This window comes from Hydra vulgaris, chromosome 15 (genome assembly GCF_038396675.1).
Source record: "Hydra vulgaris chromosome 15, alternate assembly HydraT2T_AEP".
NCBI lineage: Eukaryota > Metazoa > Cnidaria > Hydrozoa > Anthoathecata > Hydridae > Hydra > Hydra vulgaris.
The window spans coordinates 20,127,109-20,143,511 of NC_088934.1; the positions used below are offsets into that span (position 1 = coordinate 20,127,109).

Sequence of the window (16,403 nt, forward strand, 5' to 3'; positions counted from 1 at the left end):
TTATTACCTTTTAAATGTTATATTATCTGTTATTATCCTTTATATATTAATTTGGATTGTGTATTTTTTAAATATTATCTGCTAACTTCAAGACTACTTTATTAATATGGCAACTGTTATGCTCTCTGAAGAAGAGAAGTATTTTATTGTGTCAGGGATAGAAGAAGATTTTAGAACAGATGGACGATCTTGCAATGATTATAGAGCAATTACAGTGCAGACTGGAGTTATATCTAATACCAGTGGATCTGTCCAAGTAAAATTAGTAAGAATTTTTATCTTTATGTTTTAAGTAGAAAAAATAAAACTTTTAATATGATTTGTAATATATTTCTGTTTTGTTCATCTTTTTTTTTTGTATTTTAGTTTTATTTCTTTAAAATTATGATCAATTTTTTTAAAACTTCTGAAAATTAGGAAAGTAATGGTTTGAATAAACATAAACCAATAAATTATTAGTGCTTTGATTTGTTTTCAGGCTGGTACAAATGTTTTGATTGGTGTGAAAGCAGAGATAAGTGAACCACTTCTATCTAAGCCTAACTTAGGAAAAGTAGAATTTTTTGTGGATTGGTAATAAATACTTTTGAATTGAATGATATTTTATTGCATGCATAATTATATTCTTTTATTTTTTATTTTAACTCTTTTTTTAATAAATTTAAATTTTTCTTATACATATAAAGCAAAATATTTGAGTATACACAACTATAAAAAAAAACTATTTCTTAAAACCTTTTACTAAAAAGATAAGAAACCTTTTTATCATCTGTAACTAATAATATTCAACTGAGGATTTTGTAGCGCTTAATTTTTCTTTACGTGTAAGGACATGACTATAAATTCTCATCTAGGTATTTTGTTTTTCAGTGTAAAAACAAAATAAATTTTTTTTATTATTAACATTAAACAAATTGTCCGTGATCAATATGTTGAAGATAGAATTTCTGAAACAAAAAACCAAATCCAAAGATCTGCGCTTTTTCTCTTATGTATTTGATTTCAATATCTGTTTAATGTATCCAATTTCTGTTAACTAATTTTTAAAATCTAAAATTTCTTATAAACATAAACAATATTGTATGATAAACATAAACAATATTCTAGTTTCACATTAAAAACGATAGTCTTTAATAATGCGTAAACACAGATATCTTTTAGTGAAATTAAATATAATTTATATACAAACTATATTCCCTAAATATTTTCAATTATGTTTCTATATAAATACAGCTATTTACACATAACTATATCATGACACTAATAGGTCATTTACTATAAGCATGTCATGGGTAAAACTACTCATAATGAATTTTTTTAGAAACAAAGTTTTTCTATATGACTTTTAATTAAATAATGTGTTTATATATATATATATATATATATATATATATATATATATATATATATATATATATATATATATATATATATATATATATATATATATATATATATATATATATGTATATGTATATATATATGTATATATATATATATGTATGTATGTATGTATGTATATGTATGTATATGTATATATAATATATAGATATATTATATATTACAGATATTTGTTATACTTTTTTTTAATTTGGTTTGCAATGAAAGTCAAGAGCATTGCTTGTTGAATTTTTTTGTTTTATTTCTTCAATCACTTTTCGAAGTGAATTGTTTGTTGAAGTGAATCATGTTTAATAGTTTGTTTAAAAAACATAAAAGTACAAGTAGTTCTTTCAGTAAGTTTTGATGTATTCTTTCAAAAGTAAATCCTCTTATTTTAACCCATCTAGATGGTTTAGAATAAGAGGCTTTAATTTTGAAGGGATAAACATGTAAATATTTTGATCAAATTTCTAATTAAAAAGCAGAATGTGAAATATGCAAAACAAAGATTTCAAACAGCAATGATAAATACTTTACTGGAACAATGATAAACCACATAAAAGTGATTTATGGAATAATAAGTCAAGTCATGAAAATGGTGATAATGGTAAGCCAGTGATGAAAAAAAAATATATTGTTTGATTTCATGACCTGTTGTAACCAACAAGAAATAGTGACTAAACTAGCTGTTGTCAGAATTTCGAAATCAGAATGTTTCAGAGTTTCAGCAATTACGAGATTTTATACAAGAGTTGATAGCAAAATGTACCAAAAATCTGCCAAAAAATGAACCTGGAGTTATGGGACTTATTCATAAAAGTTATAAAGAAAACAGGCTCAGCTAAGTACTATGTTGATTGAAAAGCTGAAGATTAAGTATAACGCTATTGGTGTTATACTTAATGTGTAGTGGTGTTATACTTAATGTGTAGTGGTGTTATACTTAATGTGTAATGGACAATTATTTAGATAATACACTGTTTTAATATCAATTTTTAAACTGCTAAAGAAAAAGAACCATATAATCTTTAATTAGGGAAATTTTTTAGATCTTTCTCTGCCTCGATTCTTTGTGAATCTAGTTAAAACTCATTTAGAAAACTTTTCTAAAATATTTCTTCTGAGAAAGATAATGATGCTTCAACTTGTGATAGTGCTCATATGATGATTAAGTATAGTAGAGAGAGCCCAGCAGTTTACCACTTGTGTTACCAGCAGTTTACCACTTATGTTTCAACTATGGCATACATTTAGCTGTTTGCAATGCACTTTATAATAAAAAGCAAATATTTGATTGGAACATATACAAAATGATTTATACAGTGATGATAATAATAATGAAATGTTAAATGAAGATGATGTTGTTAGTGAGTAGGTTGTTTTGAAGATGAAGATGAAGCTAATAATGTTGGTTCGTCAAAAGTTAAATTGAAAAATATATTAAATATATTAAAATAACATCAAAAGCATACATAAAATTGTCTGCCTTTTTAGAAAATCAATGGTTAGAATCATATTTTGCAAGAGCAGATCAAACCTGGGTAAGGAAAAGGACATTCTTTAAAGCTTAAATTAGATGTAAAAACTAGATGGAACTTTTTAATTGATTAGTTAAGCATTTTATAAATGTTCGAGAATATATTACTCTAAAAATCTCTGCTTGAGTTAAATAAAATGGATATGCTGGCAGAAGTAAATTTCATCCTTTTATGTGATTTGGTTAATGCTCTCAAACCAATAAAATTAGAGTCTTAGTAGATAACATGCTGTTCTGTCATCAGCAGATGCAATAATTAAGTTTATGATGAATAAACTTTGTAAGTGACATCAAGTATTCATTAATGTTTTACTTATTTCACTCTGACAGTGAAATAAGTAAAACATTAATGTAAACATGAAAATAAAAGTTGCTGAACACACAAATTAGAAATAAATGAATCTATTGAAATCATTGGATCATTTATTGCATATTCCATTAAACATGAATTACATTTGGCAAAGGAAATAATGCAAATAATTTTTTCCAATAATTTTAATGAAACAGAAAATAACAGTGAAATTGTTTCTGTTGAAGAAAAAGAATTGACTATGAAAGAAGAACTGGAAAAAGTGATACAAAACTCTGTATCAAATGAATCAAAAATCAGGGATAACCAATTCAATACTAATACACAACAAGAATTTACATTATTATGCAATACTAGTAAATGAATCAAAAATTTGGAAAAACTGTTTGATGTTATTTGTTTATTGAAGCCAACATCTACTGATTCTGAGCAAATATTTTCAGTATCAGCTAATTTCTGCACTAAAATCAGATAGCGGTTATTTGATAAATCATTAAATGTGTTAGTATTTCTAAAATCATTTTATTTAAAATTGAATAAAGACTTATAAAAATGAAGTTAAAACATTTATAACTGTTTTAAATCATATTAAAAATTGTTTTGATAAGTTACCGATATCCTGCAGTTTTCAAAAATCCATAAACTGAATTCATGCTAATAAATTTTTGAGAGACAGAAACATCCATATTTAGTACATTTTAGTGTATTCACAACATTTTTGTGTATTCACAACATTTTTGTGTATTTACAACGTTTTAGTGTATTCACAATCCTTTATAATTTTTTCCTTATGGACTTTTAACAAATTGCAACAATGCTTCTAAATCCTTTTTATCTAGGAAGGTATTTTAATGGCAAAAATATTTCTTTTTTGATTTAAAAGTGTATCCTTTAGATTAAAACTTGAACAACACCTAAAATCTTCTACAAATGATATTTCTCTCATTTCTCTGCTATTTTTACTAATCTTCAACATCAGTGTTCACAATATCTCTTAGTTTTGTTATTTCTATACTTATGAATAAAGCATCTTGTCAGAATTTTCATTTAAAACTTTCCCAAACCACATTCTGCCTTTTTTTTTTCTTTCGCAAACCACATTCCGCCTTTTTTTTTCACAAACCACATTCTGCCATTTTTTACTAATCTAAAAAAAGTATAAAGCAAACATTTAACATTTTAATCTAAAAAAGTTGCGCAGTTGAGTTTATCAAAACTTTCATAAGTTTTTTCATAAGTTCAGCGCTAAAAAATTGGTATTCACCAAGCTGAAATGGTATTCATCAAACTTTTTAAAAACTTGCTCAGCTCAATTTAAGCAAGAAAAGTTATGTTAGCTATGAACTGCCTTAACTTTGGCATAACGTTAAAATCACTAAATATTAGAAATAGTTTAATATCATTATGATTTATATAAAGCTATATATTGTCAGATTGATATAGAATCTTATTATAATATATACAATTTATGTATATAAATTGTGTATATTATAATAAAGTTAACAATAATCATAAAGATTAACACAAATATAAATGCATCATAATAGTTTGAGTTCTATTTAACTTAATAACATCCTAATAGTTAAGATGTTATATTATAAATTATAGTAATAAAACATCGCATATTTTAATCTCATAATAATATTGTCATATTTTTGTATAACATTATCAATTTATTATCTTATATTAGTAATATAATTGTATAAAATAGGATCTTAATATATTTAAATATTATTGATAATATTGATATAACATAATATTGATATTAACAATAATCATAAAGATTAACACAAATATAAATTAATGACAATCAATGACAATCTTAATGACAATCAATGAGATGTTGTATATAATTTGTTGTATAATTTATATATATTAAAATGTTATTATATTATTAATATAATTTAACATCTTATTTATAAAATAATAGTAACATTATTAAATAAAATAAGATATATTATAATAGTATATTATATATTATTTATAGTATAAAATATATATTGTATATTTAAAAGATGCTATATTGTTATGATGCAGTTATGATTTTGGTAATATATTGAATATATTAATAATTATTGAATTATTATAGTAACAAAAAAACAACTATATATTTATAAATATTCTATTTCACAGTTTTTTGTGAAATGGTACATATCTCATATAAGTGTAACCATAGTTCATTTAGTTTTTTTTTCTAGATTTATTTAGTTTTAGTTAAAAAAGAAATTGGTCAACATCAAATCTGGCATTAGGTTGAGCATGTTGCTTTAAATTATTATTCTGATGTAGAATGTGTTCTAAAATTTCATTTGTCTAAAAGTAAATAGAGATATTGTCAACACATTAACAATGATTTGACACCAATCACATTAAGAAGCAACCTAATTTCTTTAAAAGCAAAAATTAGAGTTTTATCAAAGTAACTGGAAGTTTTCAAAGAGTATTTGGTAAAAATTATTAGTCAATACAAAAAAAATTACAAAAAAGGAATAATCTTTTGATCTTTTATTGTTAAATATGTTTGTTATTAATGGACTGTTACAAATGAAGTTTAAAAGAGTTGATTTATAGACTATTTACTTAAAAATAGCTTTTTTACATTTTCAGAGATGTTGTCGAAAAGCATCCGGGATAAAGATTTTTATTTTTTCTAATTCTGAATTAAAAAAGAGAGTAGAATATAGTCCTAATGCAGGTTTCCTTTTTGCTTGTTAACAGTCATGATTACACCATTTAATCAGCCAAACTACATTCAAGAAAATATATTTCAATAAAGTTTACCTTCAAGTAGATAGTGATGTGGAGTAATCCTTTGGTCATCTCAAAAACCATTGGATGTCACAAGAGTATTGGAACACTTCAGTGCTCCTAACATATGCTCACCCTAACAATATACTGCAAAATATATTTTATGTACATCTACTGGAAAACCTTTGCAATTGCTTAGAATTAGAAATTCCAGATGACATAAACTTTGAGGACAATGATGAAGATGAAGTACATGATGTTCAGGCTGAATAGACACAAGTCAACCAATTCGACTTGGCATTGTACAAAGAACACTAATTAAAACTATTTGTTTGCAAATCGAAGGTGATAATATATTGTTGAATGTAACATGAGCAAATGTTACAAGGATTTTTTTTTATGTTTTGTATGACTTGTTTAGGCATTATGCAAACTCCAAACTTGAGTTTGTTCATGCTTAGGTCAAATTAGTATACAAACTTTTAATTATTTATATTTTAAATAGACACTATTTATGTGGTATTTATGATTGAAGAAAATGAAAGTTTTATAGCAAGATTAATTGTATATTAAACAATTGTCGAAATTTACCTGTCCTTAATAACGTCTTTGTAGATTAAACAATTCTGGACCCCTCTCCCTCTTTTCTACTTGAAATTATTTTCTTAATTTTTATAATAATACTTTTTACTAAATAAATATTCAATTAAAAGTATTTAGTTTTTATAGCTGAGTTTTATAAAAATATTATTTTTATTTTATTAGGCTGTAAAAAATATTAATTAGTAATAATCCCAAATTTAAATTTGTTGGAAATGATATGAATTCAATTATTAGAGAAGTTTGTTTTATAAAATTAAGAAAACTTGGTTCATTAAAAAAAAAGAATTAACTCGGATGTTTGTTTTTTTGCGTAAGTTTAGCGCAACTCATGCGCAGCCCTAACTTTATGGAAACGTTGCAAAACATTGGTGAATACCAAATAGTTACGAAAATTTCCGTAACCTTAGTTGAGCTACGCAAATGTTATGAAAGTTTGGTGAATCCACACCCTGATTCTTATAATACTCGATATTATAATACTAATATCAAGAAAAGCTTATATTAATTTTTGGAGTTATGTTTAAGTTATTTTCGGAGTTCTATTTTTGGAGTTCTATTATTGCATTCTATTTTTGGAGTTCTATTATTGCATTTTATTTTTGGAGTTATATTATTGGAGTCAATTATTGGAATTCTATTATTAGAGTTTTATTATTGGAATTCTATTTTTGGAATTCTATTTTTGGAGTTCTATTATTGGAATTCTATTTTTGGAGTTCTATTATTGGAATTCTATTATTGGAGTTCTGTTATTGGAATTCTATTATTGGAGTTCTATTTTTGGAGTTCTATTTGGAAAATAGAAAAGTAGTTAAAGTAAAACTCAAAAAACTCAAATTGAAAATTATATTACATTACATTTATTTGAGTTATTATTTTTAATAATGGTTTAGTAATAAATTAAAAAATTTTATTTGAATTATAAAATATACACATGTTTTTTATTTATATAAGTATGTATTTTTTAATATATAGTTTATTTAATATAATTTAAATATATTGTACTGTCTATAATAGTTTTAAATAATTCTTCGTCTTGCACAGTTTCGATTTCCGTTTGTAGCACATATTCATTAAAATCTGAGGCATTTATTATTTCTTTGCATTTATTATTTCTTTGCATTTGTGTGTCACTAAAGTTTGATTTGTGTGTCACTAAAGTTTGATTTGTGTGCCACTAAAGTTGTTCCTAACGGCTTTGATAATCATTTTATGTTAGCTGCACCATTAGTTGTATAGAAAAATAAAAAAATTTTAATCTTGAGGATTAAATTTCCCAGAGGTGTTACGCTAAGCTAACACACAAAGATATTTGTTTGTTTATATATATATACATATATATATAATTATATATATATAATTATATATATATATATATATATATATATATATATATATATATATATATATATATATATATATATATATATATATATATATATATATATATATATATATATAATTTTATATATATATATATATATATATATATATATATATATATATATATATATTTATATATATATACATATATATTATTTATATTTATATATATATACATATATATATAATTATATATATATAATTATATATATATATATATATAATTTTATATATATATATATATATATATATATATATATATATATATATATATATATATATATATATATATATATAACCTCGGAATTAGGAAAAATGAGGTCGGCAGCAGGTCGGCAAAAAAAATTTGATACAAAGGTCTTACCATAAAACATAGAAACGAGGTCGGCAATTTTTTGCCTTCCTCAAACACTTTAAGGTCGGCATTGCCAAATGACGACCCTAATTCCAAGGGTTGTGTATATGTATATATATATAGATATATATACACCATTTGATATGTTTAGATAGATTTCAATTTTCTTTTTAGAATAATTTTTATTTTAAATTTGATTTTCTTAATAGCTCAGCAAATGCGTCACCTATTTTTGAAGGAAGAGGAGGTGATGAGCTGGCTTTTGAGTTGAGTGCTGCTTTGCAAAATACTTTTTCTGGTGCAATAGATTTGGAAAAGTTATGTATTATACCAGGAAAAGCATGCTGGATACTATATATTGATGCCTTGGTAATAAATTGTATTAAATTAAAGTAAATATGTTTTAATTGTTAAAGTTTGTTTATTTAATTTTTATGGTGTTGGAATGTTGTGTTAATCTGTTTGATGCACTTTCTATTGCTGTAATATTTTAAATGTTAAAATTATTTTGTTAAATTTTCAAGGTGTTGGAATGTGGTGGCAATCTGTTTGATGCACTTTCTATTGCTGTCAAAGCTGCTCTACATAACACAAGGTATGTAAAGAATTTTTTAGTTTCAAAAATTGTTTTTTTCTATTCATTGAATCTTTTTTTATTTTATTTTTTTATATTATTTTCTGGTTATGCTCAAAAAGATATGATATATATGAAGTCTGTGAATTAACAGGTGTCAATTCTTAAATGACGATTTTCTTCTCAAGGATACCAACACTATCAATTATTGGCGAAGGCGCAGAGAAAAGTATAGAAGTTTCTGACGATCCCTACAATTCAACTCCAATTGATGTTTCTAATATACCTGTACTTGTAACTTTAAATAAAGTAAGTTAATAAAAAAAATAGAATCTTATACTTTTTAAAAACTCTATAGTAAAACTACATAATTTTAAACGGGAAAAGCCACTGCTTGTGTTTACATTTGCACTTCTATAGGTTTAAAGTAAAAAACAAGTTATATATTTTAGGTAGGAGAAAGGTACATTGTTGATGCTACTGCTGAAGAAGAAATATGTAGTGATGCTCAGCTATTAGTTTCAATAAACCAGAAAGGAAATGTTTGCAGTGTACAAAAGCACGGTAGCGGAGGAATTAACCCAGATCTTTTATTTGAAATGCTTAAAGTAAGACACTCAAAAATATTTTCATTTTTTCATGTTCAGTGCAGGAATTAACCCAGATTTTTTATTTGAAATGCTTAAAGTAAGCTGCTCAAAAGTATTTTCATTTTTTCATTTCATTGTTTTCTCGTGTCAGCCTGATTTGTTTGATGTTTTGTTTTGCTTTTCTTGTACACACCTCAGTTTGCCTAATTTATAAATAGTTTAGATTGTCTAATCAAGGTAATAGATTGTCTAATCAAGGCAATAAAATTGAAGTTAAATTATAGCTAATATTAAACTAAAATGATTTAAAAACATTGAATTTTTAAATTATTATATAGCACTTTGCAAGGGGTTTTTTTTTTCAAAAAAACTGTTTTTAATGTGAAAAATTGTATATATAAGTAACTTTTATACACTTATATTTATATTTATATATTTATACTTTTATACACTAATATACAAGTAACTTTTGTAAGGTTTCTTAAACGGGTTCCGTTTAAAAAACCTCGTTTGATCTTTTTCCTTTCATATATTTTTGTGTAAGTTTAAAATTAGTTTCATAGTTAAACAAATTAGGGTGCGTTGTTTTGTTAAAATTACTCCTGGTTCTCTCTTAGGTTTGTTCTATATAATACAATAACAGTGGATTTAAAAAATGTTTAAATAAAAAATAATTTTTGGAGTACCCATTCACCTTTGAATATTTAAGGATCTCGTAATTTTATCTGAAAAACATTTTTTTCAAAAATATGGTTCTCAAAATAAACGAAATTTTATAAAAGTATAATTATAATAATAACTTAATAATAAATTTCTCTTATTTATAAAACTATAAAAAAATTATAAATAAGTGAAATTTTATATAAATAAACTTATTTTAAATTTTGTTGCATTAAAAAAATTTTTTAGTTAACATTAAATTTTTTATTATTTTATTATTAAAAATAACATTAAATAACGTTAAATATTCGAGGGTCAGTTAGTACCCCAAAAAATATTTTTTATTTAAATGTTTTTTAAATTCAGTCTTATTTTATTATTAAGAACAAACCTATAGGTGTAACAGAAGTGGTTTTCAAGATAAGTTATTTTATAACCCACATAATGCACATGCCCGTTTTTTAGGTTGGGCGAAAAATTGGACGAATTTTGAACGAACAACTAAATCTTGTCTTAGAGAAACAAACAGCGGAATATGTTTAAATCCTACAGTTAAGTAATTGGTAGATATTTCTCGGAAATTCTAACAAGATCTGTATAGATAAGGTGCCGGTGGATCTTACAGAGTCTGTTAAAAATCGACGCTTAGAAGATTTTATTATTATTATTGCTTTGGTTAATAATAAATCTGTTATTGCGGTTTTATTTGAATCAAAAATTGGAAAATATTTCAGACAGCAAAGCAAAACAACTTTAAAACATAAAAATTATTATCCATTTTGCTTTGTAATACGACTTTTTATCAAGAAAAAATTTATTTTTTCACTTTTTATCGAATATTATCGGTGTTCTATTATAGTAAATTTCAAATTAGCTTTGCTTATGTTAAACTCGCGGCGCCTGCTTTATTTTATTATGATATTAAATCTAAGGCAAAAATTAATTTAATGAAATTTGTTTATTGTCGCCCTTTTTATGTCTTTAATATAATAAATTATTAAAATGATCATAAATAATAGAAGCATTCATGTACATAGTTAGAATAGTAATAAGAACTTAAGAAGAATACATTAAACAGAAAAGTTTTTTTCTTATAAGAAAAAAACTTTTCTATTAATTTTTAAACGGTTACAGGAGCTGTAAACTAATAAAGGTCGTTTACTAGTTTTTGTAATTTACAATATGGTTCCCTATTGATTTCGTTTTGTTTTTGCTTGCTTTCTAAGAGAAACTCAAGAAAATACTTAGATACCACTTTGAAATTGTTTTTGGCATTTATTTATATAATTTCAGAACTCAGTGAAATAGAAGTTGGGTATTTTATCTTTATTCCCATTCCACTAGGCGAGAGATTAATGGAGTTCGCTTGAAACATCGGAAAGTGAGTGATTGTACAATGTTTTTTTAATTTTTATTAAAATATGTTCGATATATTTGACTATACATTCTCACATAATTTAGGCATTTAAAGACATAGTAACCTTTAGTTATTGGTTACGAGGTTACGTATAATAGAGAAGTAGTTTCTGATTAGCTTTTAGCGATCGAGTTTGTTTTAGCTTGTGTTTTGCTGACTTTAGATTTGTAGAACATGTCAAAAATTAAAATTTGTGATAACTAAATTTTAACACTTTAAAAAAATCATTTTTTTAGTTTGTTTTTATTACTATAAATGTTTATATTCTTATTGTCTTATTTATTTTTTTATTTAGCACGCACATTTGAGAACAAATTTATTTTTATCAGTATACATTGCATATATACATGCGTTTATCGGCTTAACTATTTTGGGATGGGTTCAGTTTTTGAATCTAGACGGATTTTTTAAGAATAGGCGCAGTAGTACTCATAAATCTAATTGTTCTTGTAGCGACAGACACAGTGAGTGTACGTCCAAGACAGATTTTTTTTAAATAGGCACAGCAGAGTGTGCGTAAAATAAATTGTTTTAGTAGGGATATACACAGTGAGTGTACGTATTTAAACATATTTTTTAGAATAAGGCACAGCGGAATGTACATAAATCAATTTCTTTTTGTAGGAAAAGACGCAATGAGTGTGCATGCTACGAATTTTGGTTTCAACCTTTTAATAAAATAAATTTCCTTAAAAAAAATTTTCTTTTGTTTTTCAACTTTTCAAAATTTTTGATTTAAGCTTTTTTTGTTATAAATTTTTACAAACAGTTGTATAAAATAAAAGAGACAAAAAAATTACTCTCGTTTACCATATAAATCAGACAGGGGCTTATTTTTATATCATTGCAACCTTTTCTTAGAAAAATTTTTTTCTTATGCGTCATAATAAAATTCTGTACAACTTAACCAAACCATTGCAAAGTGGGCCAGAATTATCTAAAACTATTTATGGGTTAAATATAGACATGTGATAAATGTTTATAGAGGTTTATTGGGGCCAAGGATTTCATTTTTGGGGTTGTCAAGGGGGAGGGGGTATGAGTTTCTCGATGGTTTTCAGACTAGATGGGCATGTTATATATCCAAATATAGGTATATAGGTTTTCAGGTATATAGGTTTCATTTCAAATATAGGTTTTCAGACTAGATGGACATGTTGTATATCCAAATATAGGTAAATGCTGTCAGGGAATTCAAATCTGGGCATATTTCTTTTGAAGTGGTAATAATCATTCAAATGGTCTTTTACTGGTGGTCAAGGGTGGTTCTGAAATGTCCCGATGCTATTCAATTAAATAGGACATGCTATATGTCCAAATATTGGTAATTGTGGTCAGAAAGTTTGAAACTAGGCATTCAGGAGTGGTCATGACCGCCCAGACCATCATTTTAGGGGTGGTCCTGGAATATACTGATGGTTTTTCAATTTGATGGTACATGTTCTATGTATAAATATAGGTAATTGATGTCAGGAAAATTAAATCTGATCAAATATGGTCAATGTTTGGTCTCCAGAAGTGGTTATGATTGCACAAGTGTGGTCATGGGTTGTGAAAGAGAGACATTTTCGTGATTTTTATTTATTTTATGTATTTAAGGGGGGAAAACATCTCTAAAAAAAAATTTTTTGCTTTTTTTTTTCAGGTAATTTAAAAGTAAATTTAATTAGAAATCAAATGGTGAAAAGTGTATTCAAAAATCACTTTTTTTTATATTAATAAAAACATTATTTGCAACCACCTAAGTTTAATTTTATCTAGCGACGCCCCTAGTTACAGAAAATAGTCAAAAAAACACATCTAGTCCAGCTTTTTTTCCGTGTTTTTTTTAGTTTTGCAGTTTTGTTAGAAATGCTTTCTACCATCCTAAAGCCATATTTTAAAACCACATATTTAAGAAGTGTGCTATAGTAAGTCATCTCTTCAAGCTTCTACACAATTAACAGAAGCTTTCTACAAAATTAAAGAAAAATACACAAGCCTAAAACATAATATTATAGTGATAGAAGTTAAATATTTTACTAAACGTTTTCGAAAACGTAAATTGAAATTTTTGCTTCCGTTTTTGATAAACTTGGGTGTTCAGAATATTTGCGACCATCACAGTTGTCATTAAGCGAGAATAAAAAGTCTTAAAAAGGATATGTATCAAATTTATGATTATCTTGCGTTTGTGATTTTATATTAGACTTTGACACATTAAAAGATATAGCAGGAGACAATATTAATAAAAGATTGGTATATGCCATGAGAACACATAGTCAAGGCCAACTGGTCCACATCAGTTTACCATTCTAATAAATATCCAAAAAGGATTATGCAATAAAAACACATTGTTGTTGTTCAGAAACTGACAATTGTACCACAACCTGTTGCTAATGAAACTATGAATGAAGCTTAAGTTAAAGCCCACTTCTGTAGAATTAACACCAGATGCTTACTTTAATTGTTTATTTCATGGAAAAACACATAACCAAATTTAAATGGTTTCAGAAGTTTAATGCAATGATATGGTCCAGAATACCAATGTCAAAGTATGATTTGCTTACGCAACTAAAATTTGGACTCTATGATGCTATTCGAGCCTTTATTACTGGAATAAATTCTAGTATCCTTATATTTGAAAGACTTAATACGATACCAGGACAGCACGCCATTTCTGGATGCAATTACTTGGACCGGAGAAGAGTTAGCATGTGTTAGCGTTAAAGAATCAAATATTAAATTGTAATAAATAACACAATTAAGATGTTTTTTAAATTGAAAACCTTCTGGTAAGTGTTTACTGTTTAACTTGTTCCATTCAGTTATTTTATCATTATCACAAAAAAAAAAAAAAAAAAAAGTTCATCTTCTTGATAAATACGAGTTTTAGGTGGTCTTCTTAAAGCAATAAGTGATGGTCGCGTGGAAGGCCGTTTGAAGCATTCGCTTGAAAAAATTTCAGGAATAGGGTTTAAATTCCAATTTTACTTTTCAACTTTTCACAGAAATCGGTGAAGGCACCCAATAACTACGGTTTACAAAACGAACACAATAATTTAGCAACTGTTGATTTTTCAACGGAAAATGAAAAGAAGCAACTTTTATATCTTCCAAAGAACTGTTGTATCCAGTTTTACAAACATATGCAACACACTTATTAACCATAATATTCAGCTTTGCTAATACTAATGAGTTGTCTAAAATAGCATTTTATTTATATATACATATATATATATATATATATATATATATATATATATATATGTATATATAAGGAACCAACATTTTTTGATTAGTTGCGACCATATTGGTGAAACCGACATTTTTAACAAAATTTAAAAACAATCATTTGGTGAACTTTAAAAGTAATCGAGAAAATCATATATATTGTTTCTACAATATTTTTTTAAATACAAAATACTTCTTTTTATTTAAACGTAAAATATTTAATTTTCTATTTGCTTGTTTTTAAGTCCCTAAAATTATTAAACACTTTTCACAACTTATAGATATAAAGTTTTGCTACCAATCTGGCTGCAGTGGTCGTTAAGATGAGATCTGTATACAATGGTTTGTATTAGCAACAACAAACCACCAAAATCAAAGTGTAAAACAACGCGTAAGTGCTTAATGTTACAAAACATTTAATTTCAGTTAAAACCATCGCCACACAAAATTTCTACATTTAGCCATTTATTTCGGAGTTTTTTACTTTTAAAAAAATCACTTAGAAAGTTAAAACTTTTAAGCTAGTATTATAATTTTTGTTTTATTAATCGTCCACTGTCGCCCACTGAAGATATTTTGTGCTAATGTAAAAGTTTGACGCGCAGTGTTTCGCGTTGCGTATACGTTTACTTAAATGATATCTTTTGCTTCATAAAACCTAAATTTAAAAATAAAAATAGTGGTTACAGTTGTTTAAGTTTTCTAAAACGTGTTTAAACGCGTACTTGCGCTCTTATTAATGTTTTATTGATTAGGAGATTAGGTAGAGATTTTATGTCTTTATTGAAATAAAAAAGATTGAAGTCGTCTGCAAACAATATAAAATTTAAAATATTTGATGCTAAGTATAAATCATTTATATACAATAACAATAATAATGGACCATAGATTAAACCTTGGGGTTCACATTACAACATGTAATGTAAACCCCAACACATTACCACATGTAATGTGTTTTTCTGCTTCATTTTTTTCATAAATAATGCATTGTGACCAGAGGTGATTCTACGAATACTGCCTACTGAAAAAAAAATAAAGGTCCTCAAAACTAAAACTCCCCCAACTGAAATGTATCAAATACCTAACTAACCAACTGTGTCCCTCAAAAAACCGACTACATTTTAGGAATCACCTACTTTGGACCCACCGCCCCCCCCCCCATTTTTATCTTTTTACACACACAGTAAATTCGCCTCTGATTGTAACCTGTTTGCCATCAAAGTAGGTTTTTATTTTTTACTTCATAGAGTTCTAGTTTTTTATAAAAGCATCTTATGGCATCTTATTATTTTATCCTAAAATAGCAGTTAAGTGTGTAAGTCATACATCTAGTTTTTTTATGTAAATATGTCTAGGCCTGCTAGTTAAAGGGGTATTTATAAATGCCTTCTAGTGTATTCTGATGTATCTATCCAGGTCGAACGAGTAATAGTATAACACTATATAATATACATATATGTCACAGTGTCAAAGGCTTTTGACTGTTGACAAAAATTCCTAAAGTAAAATAGTTATTATTGAATGCATCTAATACATGATTAATTAGTTTGACTACATCATGATTATTTGAATAATTTTTCTTAAAACCAAATTGTTTATTATACAGCATAATGTTTAACATTAAGTAGTT

The 16,403-nt window shown here is 25.7% G+C and overlaps 2 protein-coding genes across 3 annotated transcripts in view; both read left to right on the forward strand.

Annotated features, from left to right (window-relative positions):
- Positions 1-24: 24 nt before the first annotated feature.
- Positions 25-10,968, forward strand: LOC136092477 (exosome complex component RRP42-like). The gene is made up of 7 exons (XM_065820764.1): positions 25-265; positions 479-573; positions 8,529-8,688; positions 8,844-8,914; positions 9,082-9,202; positions 9,346-9,501; positions 10,609-10,968. Exons 1-7 carry the CDS (start codon positions 107-109, stop codon positions 10,684-10,686), a joined length of 840 nt encoding a protein of 279 aa, XP_065676836.1. The 5' UTR covers positions 25-106; the 3' UTR covers positions 10,687-10,968.
- A 272-nt stretch (positions 10,969-11,240) lies between these two features.
- Positions 11,241-16,403, forward strand: part of LOC136072149 (kelch-like protein 12) — a 31,437-nt gene continuing 26,274 nt past the window's right edge. The window contains exons 1-2 of one of the 2 annotated variants that reach the window (XM_065820766.1): positions 11,253-11,524; positions 15,055-15,164. In XM_065820766.1, coding sequence (XP_065676838.1) covers positions 15,113-15,164 — 52 coding nt within the window. In that variant the 5' untranslated portion in view covers positions 11,253-11,524; positions 15,055-15,112. Of the gene's footprint in view, positions 11,525-15,054; positions 15,165-16,403 lie in introns of both variants that reach the window. The other variant, XM_065820767.1, reaches the window with a different exon arrangement.

Excerpts from the sequence above, each read along its gene's own strand:
- LOC136092477 (XM_065820764.1), top strand. The coding sequence starts at position 107 with ATGGCAACTGTTATGCTCTCTGAAGAAGAGAAGTATTTTATTGTGTCA. Across the intron at positions 266-478 it reads GATCTGTCCAAGTAAAATTA|GCTGGTACAAATGTTTTGAT; the intron begins GTAAGAATTTTT and ends ATTTGTTTTCAG. Across the intron at positions 8,689-8,843 it reads TACTATATATTGATGCCTTG|GTGTTGGAATGTGGTGGCAA; the intron begins GTAATAAATTGT and ends TAAATTTTCAAG.